At 43.0% G+C, this 14186-nt stretch overlaps 1 protein-coding gene across 1 annotated transcript in view; it reads right to left on the bottom strand.

The window, feature by feature from the left end:
- Window positions 1–4481, bottom strand: part of SLC30A6 (solute carrier family 30 member 6) — a 31940-nt gene extending 27459 nt beyond the window's left edge. Inside the window, exons 1-3 of the mRNA XM_075203707.1 lie at window positions 4337–4481; window positions 3499–3585; window positions 533–617 (exon numbers count right to left, since the gene is read on the bottom strand). Of these exons, the coding sequence (XP_075059808.1) occupies window positions 533–617; window positions 3499–3585; window positions 4337–4390 (226 nt within the window). The 5' untranslated portion in view covers window positions 4391–4481. The remainder of the gene's footprint in view (window positions 1–532; window positions 618–3498; window positions 3586–4336) is intronic.
- Between the last annotated feature and the right edge of the window lie 9705 nt (window positions 4482–14186).

Below are 14186 nucleotides of genomic sequence, written 5' to 3'. Positions count from 1 at the left end.
TAGGGGCATCCTTATACATTATTATTCACATTTATTTATATAGTACCAGTATACTCAGCAACACTGGGAATGGGGACAAAGTAGTAATAAAACAAGACTGGGTATTAAACAGAGGTAAGAGGGCCCTGCTTGTAGGCATACAATCTATTGGAACAGTGATACATTAGGTTAAGTGTCACACAGTGTCTATTGGTCCATCCCCAGATCACGCACACTGCAATGTTGGTTTGGAAGCTCAGTAGGTTGTTTGAGTAGTATAGAAAATTGTGATTGAACTGTGCAGCGGGGTGGGAATTAGGCAGAATAGCCAAGATTAAGTAGATTGTTCGGGAATTTGATAAACTTGCCTGTGGTGACTGTTTAGGAAACTCTTGAAGGTTTGGAAACTAGGGAAAAGTTTTGAACAAGAATACCTGTACTTTAGGAGGTTTTTCAGAAGGTGAGTATTGGTTTGACCCTTGAACCACACGCACTTCTGTTAGGAGAAGTTCAAGTTAAACAGACACAAATAACTATCTAAATAATCACATACCCATACTGTTTGTAGAACTGCACCATGTGAGCAAGAATCCTGTGCAAACTAAATTTATTGCACCAAACAGCAAAATCTTCCATGACTGAAAACAGAAAGCAGAATACGGTTTAAACAATATGACAGGCAGAGCATTATTTAAATTCACTACCTTGTATAAAAATGGCTAATTCACTTTTTTTTTTTTTAAACATTTATTTGCAACAGGCAAATGCTTAAATATTGTTGTGAATTAGACCGATCAGTTTAAATAAATGGTTGATATTACCGCACCTTCTAGGAAGATACAAACTCGACAAAATAAATGCAAGCACGAAAACAAATGGCAGGAATTGGCGACAGTCTAACTGGAAAAGGGCATAGCTGAAACAAGAGGAGCTAATTTGACTCAGAGTGGAGTTTCGGCCAGTTGTAAGGCTGCTTTGGTGTGGGTAGTATAGTGAGAGTAGCATAAGCTCTAATAAAGAGATGGGCTATCGGAGAGTGCTTAAATATTTGAAAACTGTGGGAGCATTTGATGGGATGAGACAGATGTAGAGTCAAGAGGGCCAGCGAGAGAGTGTTTTGATATTAGATTTCAGATGTATGAATAGGTGGTGGTGTTGAAGGCTTTGTAAGTAAGGGTGAGTAATTTGAATTGGATCATGGAGGACACAGGGAGTCAGTGTAAAGATTTGCAGAGTGGTACGGTTGATATGGAGTGGCGAGAGAAGACCATCGGAATTCTTGTGGCATTTAAAATGGATTTTAGTAGGGATGTGCCAGATAGTAGGAGGCTGCAGTAGTCAAGACGAGATATATAAATAAATAAGATATGGATAGACAGATAAGAGTTTTGGTGGCATCATTGGGAAGAAATGGGCGTATTCGAAGATGACAGGAACGTGTGAGACACGATACGAAGAATAAAACATACGGCAATTATAACACCAAGGAAGAGGGTTTGGAAGAACGAGGACATAGTGGTGTTACGGACCACTATGACCTCTGTTTTGGGAAGGTTGATATTTAGGCTAGGTACACACTGGAGCATTTTTGTCCAAAAATCAGGCAAATCAGCCAATATATGTCTGTTCGGTTGGAAGTCGGGTTAGTGTGTATAGTGACACGACGGCCGAAAGTCATTCCAAAGTTTCGATTGTCGGCAGTACTGTTTAATATTTTCCGACCAATCACCTAACGATCATGTAGTGTGTATACACTCATGCTCACGATCTCCATAGAGTTTACAAGGTCTGGCTCTTTTCAGCCGATGCTAGCAATGAATGTCCTGGTGAAAAAAATGTAGAGAGTGGTGTAGAAGAATAATTAATTTGGTTGTTCAGAGACAGAATATTGCGTTTCAAAGTCACAGAAGTAAATGAAATTCGTTAGGATATGTGGATAGCTATAACAAGGCAGTTTTAATCAGTGTGACAAGAATGAATGAATATTGTGCTGTCATTCTCTGAAGACTAGAGGACCAGAAGAGAACATATCTGAAGGTAAATTGTATCAGTGTGTATGGATCACCTGACTGATCGGAACTTCAGTCGTTGGTACAATCGTGTGAGAAAACATGTCGGTCGGAAAATTCTTCAGTGTGTACCTAGCCCTAGGTTGCATTGGGACATCTATGTGAAGATAGCAGCGAGATAATTGATTACACAAGATAATTCAGAAGGGGAAAGGTCACGGAAGAAGTAGATTTGGGTGTCATCAGCATAGAGGTGGTACTGGAGGCTAAATGAGCACATTAGTTCCCCAAGAGAAGAGGTTACAGTGAGAAAAACATAGGACAAGAACAGAGCCTTTGTGGACCCAAAGATAGCGGGAATGCAGTGTGTGCCAGAGGCTAAGACATTAAAGGACTGGTTCGATAGGTAAGAAGTGAACCAAGAAAGAACCGTGTCACGAAAGCCAATACATTGAAGGGTGTCCAGGAGAAGAGGGTGATCAACCATGCTTAAAGCAGCAGAGAGGTCCAGAAGGACAAGTATGGAAAAGTGACCCTTAGACTTTGCTGAAGTAGAACATTGATCACTTTTGCGAGGACAGTCTCAGTGGAATGTTGGCGGTGGAAGCTCATTTCCAGAGATTCGAAAACGTAGTGAGAGGAGATAAACGTTGTACATAAGTTGCTCAAGTAGTTTGAAAGCAAATAAAGAGAGGAGGGTTCTGGGGGTAGGACTCGAAACAGAAACATTTCAATATACACCTTCATAGAGGTGTCAAATTACTTTAATAGAGTCATAGTCTAGTCATCACACTGTGTACGCTACAATGATGTTTTACCTGTGAATGACCAATGTAAAGACTATGTTAAGGCAGTTTGCATCAGGGTCCATGATCTCAATAACTGTTGGATTGTCAGTGTGACATGCATGGAATCAATATGGCTAAACCACACTGTATACACAATGCACTTATGTGTAGATATCTGACAAGTTATTAATTCAGTTTACTGTGTGTCTGTTGTACTAGCAACCTGAGCTACAGTCAATGCAGCTGTAAATGCTGTGAAGAGAAATCATTGGTCTCTATATTTAAAGCAATATGACTACACATGTCCATAGTACATCTAGTTTTAGCATGTACTGCCAAGGAGAGCGCTTTAGAACAAAATTATTTCTATTTTCAAGTTGTTGAAACTGTAGTGATCACACTCAGAGTGACTGGGCCACCAACGCAAAGCAAATGAATGTGTATAGTGCACTTTTCATGAGCCTGTATAATTTGCTACCAGTCAGAATTAGAAATCATGTTTACTTCAAATATGCAATTAGATTACTTAATGGACAAAATCACAGCGCTGGAAACATACGTCAAACTTTTTTTTCTATGGCTTTGGGGCTATTAAAACTATTAGACCAGTGAAAAATACAATATTTTAACAGTATCTCAGAGATTTTAAGCTTTGTATAACAGGTCTAAACCACACACCAAAAGCCTGGGTCTTCAAAATAAGGGTCTTAGGGTCTACTTACTCTACGGTCTGCTGCCACCAGTCGAAACTCCTGAGTTAATTTTCCCAAAAGAGAACGTTGTGTTTTCCGGAACAGATATATTGTCCCCTTTATAAATGAAACAAAAAATCTGTAAAATATACTGCAATTATGGTTGCTGTTTTAGAATACTTGGCAAATAACTAAACATGCGATTTAATTTTAACAATCTATTCTATGGCAGATAAAGTATTAAGACACAATGACAGCATGTCTTTTTTTTTTTAAAGCATTTAGCTTATAATTCATACATTAAAGGGAACGTCTCCAATAATTAACACATTTGATTCAACAGTAGAACAAAAACAAAATTTTGGGTTTCTTCCCTTGTGACAGTGGAATTTTAAGTAAAGCAAATCAAACAGGAACACATAACATACCCTTAAAAGTATATAATATCTAAATTTTAAATGTAGTATTAAAATGTTAGAAAGAAATGGTTGGAACAAGCACATGAGAAACACGTCATTCCACTGTTTATGTCATTTTCAGGTGTGAATGAGCCCTTAAGAATTCTCCAGCATGTTGATCCATGGACACCTGACCACCTGTAGTGGTCATTCACATCAGTCCCTGCACCACTAAAGCGGACAATCTAGTGCAAACGCCTGGACCTGAAGCTCTGTGACCTGGGTCCCCTAGATACCATCTTCTGGGGCTCATTATCCAAATATTTCCACCCAGTGTGGTGTCTAAATGCACCAGGCACCCCCAGAGCTGCTGCGATTCTGACTGCCCTTAAGGCACCCTGCACTGAAATTCGCCACTGAGTGGTTGAGGTATGAGATGATACTTATCCCGCCTCCTTGCGCTGCCTTACCGGGTCCTTATGCCTCCCATCATAGTCCGGATCCTCCCCACGCCTGCTGTGCATGTCTGCTGCGGCTGCAACTCAGTAAGTGGACCGCAGGCAACCACTTCCGGTTTTCGGACACATACTTCCGGTTTCGGGATCTTACTTACGGTCCACGTTTATGGAAGCTTAGGTACCTTTCCACGTCACTCACATCATGGGATCATGTGACGGTCACATGATACACAGTGAAGGCGGGCTGCTGGATTCTATGGGAGACTAGTCAGTGCCAGCGCTGTAGCATTTTTGTCTGTTCCTGGAGTCACTCATGTAGAAAAAGTTAAGAGGAAGGGGTAATGTGACAGGGAGCTAGCTTGTGTGACTCAAACATATGTGACTAAAAGTGCTGGACGTAGGGGGAGCATGTGTGTTTGAGGCTGCTCTGGCACTGGGGGAGCATGTGTGATTGAGGCTGCTCTGGCACTGGGGGAGCATGTGTGATTGAGGCTGCTCTGGCACATTGGATATGTGTGATTGAAACCTCTTCCCAACACACTCCCTCTTCAACCAACAATACCCATATAACACTCACCAGCTTTTCATTGATATTCCCCATAACGTGCTCATTATCCTTTCCCCTCACAGGTCCCCTGCCCACAATCATGTCTCACTGCTGCCTGCCAGCTTTTCCCTCACATCACTTCACAATGAAAAGAGACACCTTTTATTTGAAATTTGAAAGAGGAGGAGAGAGAGCCTTACTACCAAATGAGATAATACAGAGACCGTTATTGCCATATATGTTGTGGTTTTGTTTTGTTAAAATACTGTATCTAGTCACATTTTACTCAGATATTATCATTACAAGCCATGAGTATAATTGCTTTTGTCACAACACCGTACATAAAATTCTTATCTCAATTTTCTCATAAAAATAACAAAACATCCAGTTTTCTACACCCTTTTTTTAGGTGGCTTACTTCAGCCTTCTCACTTATCCATTACTTTTAAATTTTGATATTCTTCAGGCATTGATTGCGGAACACCAGAAACCATTGGACCAGACGAAAGAGCAATTTAAGACATCCTAGAAGTTCACTGACACTCCTGCTCTATACCACTTTACTGTTAGGCCTTCAGTTTAGATTAAGTGCCCAGTGTGGCAGGACATATTTTTGTATTACTGGGGTGGTCTCCAAAGCAGGAGATCGGAGGTAATGAGGTGATGCTTACGCTAATGCCCCCACTCACAATGCTGGATTCCTCCGCAGGAACCGGCCATAGTCACTACAGGGGTTCCCAGGCAGTGATTGCTTCACAGTGCTCAGTATGACGGCAGGACTGTGAGTGTTAACCTTTCACACTGCAGTTCTGGAAGATAGGTTTAACAAGTTGCTGCAAGCCAGAGGAATTGGGTATCTTAGTGTTGGGGCACGCCTCATGTTTCGTTAAGGTGCCTGGGTCAGGTGGGGGATACTGGGTATATGCAAGACCCCAATAGGCACTGGACTGGTGGAGGGTGCGTCCTTTTGAACAGCTACCAATGCATTTCTGGGGGTGGTGCCTTTTCCTTTCCCTGCACCTTCTATCCAGTGGTCTGTCACTTCATGTGTGCGATCACCAGACAGAACTCCTTTTCCCTGTTCCTCTAAAGATAATAGGTTTTTTTGGATTTTACTAAGTGGTTAGTCCCAAATATTTATTGGGCTCTAGGGCTGCCTTGCAGGCTCACTTTTTTTGTGATTGTGTGCTGCTTCTGTCTGTTCTTCTATTTTTTCCTCTATATGTGCTTATGCCAGATTGGGGGTTGATACTCGAGGGCTATGGCTGGGGTAACTTATATGACGAAGTTTACCTGTTCCAGTTGAAGCTCTTTTCTAGTTTTGGTTTCCTCCATTTTGGAGAGGTTGTTGGAATTCGCTAAGTGTAAGTGCAGGATTGTGGTGACACCCCAACCTGAGAATGAGCCAGACTCGTGACTGTTCTCCCCATAGGGAGTGCTAGATTTGTAGGACTCCTGCTTTGGGCATGAAGTCACCACTTACTGTCAGGGGGTGAAGGAGCTGATGCATGCTGTGCACCAGGTGTTAGACATCCCAGAGATAGAAGTCCCTGAGACTGCAAATCCTTCTCTGTTTAAGCGGAGGTTGAAAAGCGCATGTTTTTGTCCTTTTTCTTCAGCTGGATGAGGTTCGTAACTTGCCAGACCGGAAGTCCCAGGATTTCCTGTAGTTTACAGTTCTGTTTACTTCTTCCCTCTGAGGATATTGGTAAATGCGAAACACCTCCTAAGGTGGGTGCACCTCTAGCACTGTTGTCCAAGACAAGTACCATCCCAAGTCCCAATGCAGCCATGCTTAAGGATGGTGTGAACCATAAGGTCGAGGGCAAACTTAAGTACTTTTTTTGGGACAGCAGGAGCCTCCTTAAGGCCCACTTTGGCCACTGCTTGAGTAACCAAGGTTGTGAAATGCATGTCCGAGCAGCTTTCTGAGGGCTTCTTAACTGGCAATTCATGATCTGAATTGCTCCTGTTGGCGGAGCAGATTCAGGGAGCTATGGAGTATCTGGGAGAGGTGGTCCTGGACAATGGATTGATTGGGGCATGGATATTTGGCTCTGTGATTTTCGCTTGTTGGACTCTCTGGCTTTAGTCGTTGGAAGCTGATATAGAGTCTAAGAAGACTCTTGAGTCAGTCCCTTTTTCTGTGGGTGTTGTGTTTGGGCCATAGCTAGACAATATTATTAGTTAGGCGACAGGAGGAAAGAGTGCTTTCCTTCCTGTTAATGTACCAAAAGCTAAGATGCCCAGGTTTCTCTCCTTTGTTTCGTCTGCTAGGCGTCCAGTCGCCAAGTCTGTTGATAAGAAATTGGCATGATGGTGTACTGCCCACCCACGATCGCTGATGTTTGAGCCTCTTCAGGGTTAAACATAAATTGAAAGCCTATCGAGAGAGTGGTATAGAGGGGGTAGAGCTACGGTGAACTTCTAGGATGTCTTAAAGTGTCCACATGACTGGTCCCTACACTATACCCCAATGTTTCCCAGTGGACTAAGATAAAAGGATTTATCGGATATATAAAAATCTTATTATTTCTTCTGTGTTTTCTTTCCCTGATTACTCTTTCAGAAATAAAAAGAAAAATTGTACTACAAAGCAATTTTTGTTACATACTGTCCAGACTGCTGTAACCTCTATCTTGCTGTAATGATATCTTGGTCCCCTACAATACATTTAAATAGCCACTGCAGGAATAACCTCTCTACTCTCCATTAATTACTGTTCTCCTACTGAAATCATCTCCATGCTCGTTGGTCCCTGTTCTCCCGTTTCAACCTCCACGTAACCTTCAAACCAGGCCATCTTAATAAAAAAGCAGATGCACTTTCCAGGGCCTTCAGTTCTGATCTGATTTCTGACCTTCCTCTCAGTCGTCCCATCCTGGATCCTAAATGTTTAATAGGACTCACTATGACCAACTCTCCTCCTCCTGGGAAAACATTTGTTCCCGTCTCTCTTTGGAAAAAACTGCTCCACTGGTGTCACGCCTCCAGATTCTCCGGACACGCAGGGTTTCTCAAGACCTACAAATTAGTTTCTCGCTCTTACTGGTGGCCCTCTATTTGACCAGATGTCAAAGATTTTGTAGCCGCTTGTAACGTATGTGCCCAACACAAAAGTCCTCGTGCAAGTCCTATGGGTCCATTACAACCATTGTCCATACCCACCAAGCCCTGGACTTGCATCAGTATGGACTTCGTTACTGACCTTCCACACAGTAAAGGATGTAATACTATTTGGGTCATTGTGGATCGCTTCTCGAAGATGGCTCATTTTGTTTCTCTCACTAGTCTGCCGTCTTCATCAGTTCTTGCTCAACACTTCATAAAAGAAATTTTTCGTCTGCACAGTTGTCCCATGGAAATTGTATCCGACAGAGGGGTTCAATTTACCTCGAAATTCTGGCGCACCCTCTGTAAAACCCTTGGTATACAACTCAATTTTTCCTCGGCTTATCACCCACAGTCCAATGGCTAAACTGAAAGGGTAAATCAGGATCTGGAGACATTCATCAGACTATTTTCTTCCGCCTCTCAAGACAATTGGGTTGACCTCCTGCCATGGGCCGAATTTGCACATAACAACCTCTTCCATGAGTCTACTGCTGCTACCCCATTCTTTATTGTTACTGGACTTCATCCGCTGCTTCCCAGGTTTTCTCCTCTCCCACCCACCCATGTCCGGGCTGTTGAAGATACTATTCGCAGCTTTTCCACCATATGGACCAAAGTAGTTGCTAATCTTAAAAGGACCTCCTCACGCTATAAAACCTTTGCGAACAAGAGGCGCCAAGCAGTTCCAGCACTCAAGGTGGGAGACAAGCTCTGGCTATCGACACAAAATATTCGTCTCAAAGTACTATCCATGAAGTTTGCTCCTCGTTTCATTGGACCCTATAAAATACTTCATCAATCCAGTATCATATAAACTTCAGCTGCCCGCTTCCCTTCATATCTCTGACTCATTCCATGTTTATCTTCTCAAACCACTCATCATCAACAGGTTCTCCGTTCCAGTTTCCACTTCTGCTGTTCCCAAATTTTCTCAGCAACAAGAATTTGAAATCACACAGATCCTGCATACCAAGGTTTCCAGAGGTACCACCAAATACTTGATAGAGTGGAAGGGCTTTGGCCCCGAAGAACGCTCTTGGGTCAACGCTTCCGACATCCATGCTCCACCTCTGCTCCGAAAGTTCCATGCTAAGTTTCCACGGAAGACTTCGTCTAAGTGTCCAGTGGCCACTTTTAAAGGGGGTGGTACTGTAACGCTTCGGTCCCGCAAGTAGTACCTGTCCCGTTACCCGAATTTAATTTATCTGGAAACTGCCATGTTCTAGCATCAGACTAAATTCATTCATTCATTCAGCTATATTCAGATCTGTGCAGGTGCAAGCCTATTGCACTTCAGGACCTCCTCCCTCTTTTTCATTGGCTAAGCACTTCTGGAGCACTATTTAAACCTCCTGGATTCACCTGTCTGATGCCTGTTCTTCAAGCTCACTTCCTGTAGCCTGTGATTCTGGTTCCTGTTCTCCTCGTGGTTTGCCTGTGTTCCAGTCTGCTCTCAGTCTCCTGCTGTGTTGAACCATTGCTGCTCCAGCACTGCTACTACCATCCCCAGTGTACTTCATCGCGACAGCTTCAGTTCTCTCATCGCTACCACTCAGAGCTGCTACTACACCTGTGACTCATCAGCTGTTACTACGAGTTACCCCCACTACTTCAGTCTGCTATCAGTCTCCTGCTGTACTGAACTATTGCTGCTCTAGTACTTCTATACCATCTCTCATGTACTTTATCGTGACAGCTCCAGTTCTCTAACCGCTATCACTGTGAGCCGCAACTGTCTTGGTGACTCATTGGCTGTTCTCCCCCAGCTACCTCTGCTTTCCCGTGTGTGCTCAGCATACTCCAGTGCTGTACTCCCGCTGTTGCAGTATCTCTACCAATCACCATTAGATACACCATTGTGACAGCCTCTGCTTTTCCTCATTGTACCACAGGACATCTATTCTCCTTGTGCCTCATTTGTTTCTACCCGTGTTATCTGGCTCCTCCACACCGTTCTGCTGTTCACCCACTCACAGGACCGTGACCTGCAGGTTTGGTGCCGCTAAATCCATACCTCCTTGTGGGGGTTCCTGGTGAAAACCACCTGCCTGTTAGACTCCGTGCCTGTGGGTGGGCTAAGCCATGTCCAGCAGAGCATAGGGATCAATTTTCCATAAGCTAACCGTGACACTGAGCTCTTGTTATGATAATTGCAATACCTACTCCCAGTGCCCTTCTTGAGTATGGTTCCAGCAGAATTAAGGATAGGAATGAGGTATCCTAGTACATGGACAGGAGACAATGACTGGGGAGTCACCAGACCCATTATGGTTAATAATGCCACATAAGTACCCCTTGAGCAAAATATACAGCATGAGTATATCCAAGTACTTTTTAACTTAAAATGTTAATTAACACTAAAATCTGTACATATCCTGGAGGGATGGTTAAGTGTGAAGACGGAGGGGGGGGGGGGGGGCAGGGAATCTTCATTTTTGTACCGCCCCAACGATAAATTTGCGCAACTGCATCAATATGACCCAGGTGGTAAAGCCTACATTACGCAGTTTGCAGTGACTCACATCATGGAGGACCACATCCTGCCCACTTCACTAGTGGCAGGATGCGGGAGATCTATGCAGAATTAGGGAGAGTGGGCAAGTCTGATTAAAACATATTCTAAAGCATCAACTACAAAGCATACAAGTATAATAGCCAACTCCTGTAAGCAAATCTACATGCATCAGACATAGAGAATACTAAGTAGCACCAAACAAATGAGCTGGCAACTATAATTGTCTGCTAGTGGAAACAAGTTCTGTGAATAGAGATGGGGGGGGGGGGGGGGCTCTTAATATATGTCTAATGCATGCTGATGTGCATTAAGGTTCTAGCATAGAATAATAATTGAAAATAACTTTCTCATGGGATAATATCTACACATTATCCTTTACTTTGAGTTAACCTTTCAGTTTGCATTTCTTGCTGTTACTTCCAATTTATGATCCTGTATCTTCAGTTTCTCTATTTCTCACTCTAAGATGATGTTTTTAGATCTCTACACATCCATAGGAATCATTAATGAGTAACCACAAGAGAAATTAACTCTTAAAAGGTTGTCCTAATATGTACATTTTATCAATAAATAATAAATGTCGAAATAAATATTATTTTATCGAGTGACTTGGAAACAAATTCAAGACAAAATGCAGATATTATACTATCCATTTTCATGTTATTTAGTACTACTACCATCACCAAAAACAACCTCAGTAATATAAGACAGTACAAGTGTGACTAAGAGCTGGCTAAATCCCATTTCCCATGCAGTGAATGTACCAGGTACCTACGCTGAAGGGGATTTAGACACATCACTGAGGCTGGCTAAATCCCCTTCCAATTCATGACCTGGCCATTACGGGGCCAAAAGGTACCTTCAGATAAGGGGATTTAGTCTTAACCTTTATAGGAAACGAGACCCCCGGTCTGAGGCCTGGGAGCCCTCTAGCACCACCAAACTCTACCTGGCACACAAATAGACCCAAGCATAGACCTACACCACCAGAGCAGGGTAGGTGACTACACTCTTATCCCTGCATACTGCCTGTCATGGAGTGAGTGGTCCCTACTGCAACCACACTGTGGCCCTATAGCTGTCATTAATCTAGTACATAAATCACACAGGGTCCTTTTCAAAGCACCCCCTCTTGACTCTCTGGCGCTGGAGATAAAGGGCTGTGGTAGCACTGAACTGACTATATACATAAGAACAGGGAGACTTTGCTGGTTCACGGCTGGCATACATTCTCCCTATTAAGCATTGCTGCACTGGAGACAAATCTCTTCTCTGGAAAGCTGCAGGGGTTAACCCAGTGGTTCGCAAACTGTGCGCCTAGGCTCTATTGGAAATCTCACAGGGGTGACTCGGCCAGGGCCAGTGGTAAGCAAGACGGGGGACTACTTGGTAATTATTTTGGCTTAAGTGTGTCTTGAAAATATTTTGGAGACCCTAAGGGTGCCTTGAACTGAAAAAGTTTGGAATCCACTGTGTGGAGAAAGTGAGATTCATTGAGGAATTAATCAGAGTGCTAATTGAAGGGGGTTCATTTTCCTGTGTGTTTACTGTCTTTTTTTGCCCTTGTTAGAGCTAGTAGGTGTGGTTCATTGCAATTGGTGATACAGCTGATTTGTGCAAGCTGTAGGTTATAAGGGGTTATGTTAGTCATAATAAGATGAATGGTAGCAGGATTGAAGATCTCACTCTGCATATTTTGTCATATGTTTGCACATTTGGAGCAATTGTTCCAAGGTATTTACTTCTGTGAGTCAAGGGATTACCCCCACGAGGCCAACACACCGCCGAAGGGCGGTAATCCCTTGTCTCATCCCACGAACAGAAAGGAACAAAAACATCTCCCTTTAGGATTGGACGCGGCCACAGGCAGAACGGGTCTTTTCCCCCCTGTAGCCTGGGCAATAAACTTCTCTAATGCCTGTCCAAACAGAAATAGACCATCATATGGGACAGCTTCCAGAGCTCTTTTAGAGTCAGCATCCGTCTCCCAAGGACTTAGCTAGATTGTACGTCTGACCGCAATAGCCAAGGCAGACGTACGGGACAATCCCTGGCCAGCATCTATTACTGTATCTCCCAAAAATTCAGCAGCCTCCTTTATGCGATATGCCAAAGGGAACAAATCAGCCCTGGGAAGCCCCGCCTGAATACCCTCACTCAGTGTGGAAGCCCATTTTTCTACTGCTTTCATCGCCCAGGCTGCCAACATAATGGGGCACAGGGAAGCTCCAGAGGCCAAATAAATAGATTTAAGAATACCCTTGCACAGTTTATCAGTGTTGTCTTTTAAAGAAGCAGCACTGGGCAACGGGATAACAGTATTCTTAGCCAAATGTGCGATGGGAGCATCCACACATGGATGATTCTCCCAGGATCCAATTTACATTTCAGAAAAGGGATAATTAAGCTGGTGCCGCCTGGGTATGAGAAAATTTCCATCTGGTCTAGTTCTAGCCTCTCCCCAAATATCTAACAACTGGGGAGATGGGGGAAATCCTCTAAATACTGAAAAGTAGGCTGGCCCAGGCACTTGCGCAACCTAGAGGCCTAAGCGGTCTGCAACACTCTCTCCAGTGAAGCAGATACTCTAGTCAGACCTTGGACTGATTTCTCCAGATTCTACATCCAAGGAGGATTTTGGTAGGAGCTAGTGGAAGCGGGTAGCAACTGAGATGCCTGTCCTGAGGGAAGGGCATCAGAGGACTGCGTACCCTGGGAATAAGTAAATGTGTCAGCACCTCCCGTTCCCAAGCGTGGGTTGTCTCTTCTAAATTCAAAATAGGTTGAACTTGATGGACTGGTGTCTTTTTGCAACCTCATCAACTATGTTACTAATTCTGTGGCTTTCATAAAATAACCCCCATGAATATTTGTTCAGAACCCACTGCATTGACTTAGTGTGAAGCTCAAACAGTAGTGGCTGGACATTTTGCGGACATGGAATATACACACCGGCTGTGTTTTACGAACAGTGCGAATGTGCAACAACCTATAACAACCAATCAGTAATTAGGTTTGACTGATAAAATGCAAATTAGAAGATGAAAGCAAATGTCTGATTAGTTGCTGTGGATTACTAGTAAATAGCTTCCAATCTGCTTTGTTTGCATTTTTATAGAGACATGCACATCTATTAGCAGCATATGGTATTTCTATGAAAAAATGAAAAGCCTTGGACTCCCTCTGCTGGAACTGGAAACAACGGCCTAATGTTTTTTTAATTTATAGCTTATTTTAGCATCCTTGGTAGAGCTATACATTATTTGTACAATGTTACTTAAAATTATATCGAAACCAGATACTATTGTATTATCTTTTTTTTCCAGTCACCCCATTGTTTTTCCTCAATTCTAAAAATAAATAAATACAAAAGTCCCTGCGTTTTCCTGTGTCTTGACTCTGTTATGTACAGTCATGGCCAAAAGTTTTGAGAATGACACAAGTATTGGTTTTCACAAAGGTTGCTGCTCGAGTGGTTTTAGACCTTTTTGTCAAATATTGCTACGGTGTACTGAAGTAAAATTACATGCATTTCATAAGTGTCAAAGGCTTTTATTGACAGTTACAATAATTTTATGCAAAGAGTCAATATTTGCAGTGTTGACCCTTCTTTTTGAAGACCTCTGCAATTCGCCCTGGCGTGCTGTCAATCAACTTCTGGGCCACATACTGACTGATATCAGAAT

The sequence above is a fragment of the Mixophyes fleayi genome, chromosome 3 (assembly GCF_038048845.1).
Source record: "Mixophyes fleayi isolate aMixFle1 chromosome 3, aMixFle1.hap1, whole genome shotgun sequence".
Classification (NCBI taxonomy): Eukaryota; Metazoa; Chordata; class Amphibia; order Anura; family Limnodynastidae; genus Mixophyes; species Mixophyes fleayi.
This window is presented reverse-complemented; position numbering and strand designations above follow the sequence as displayed.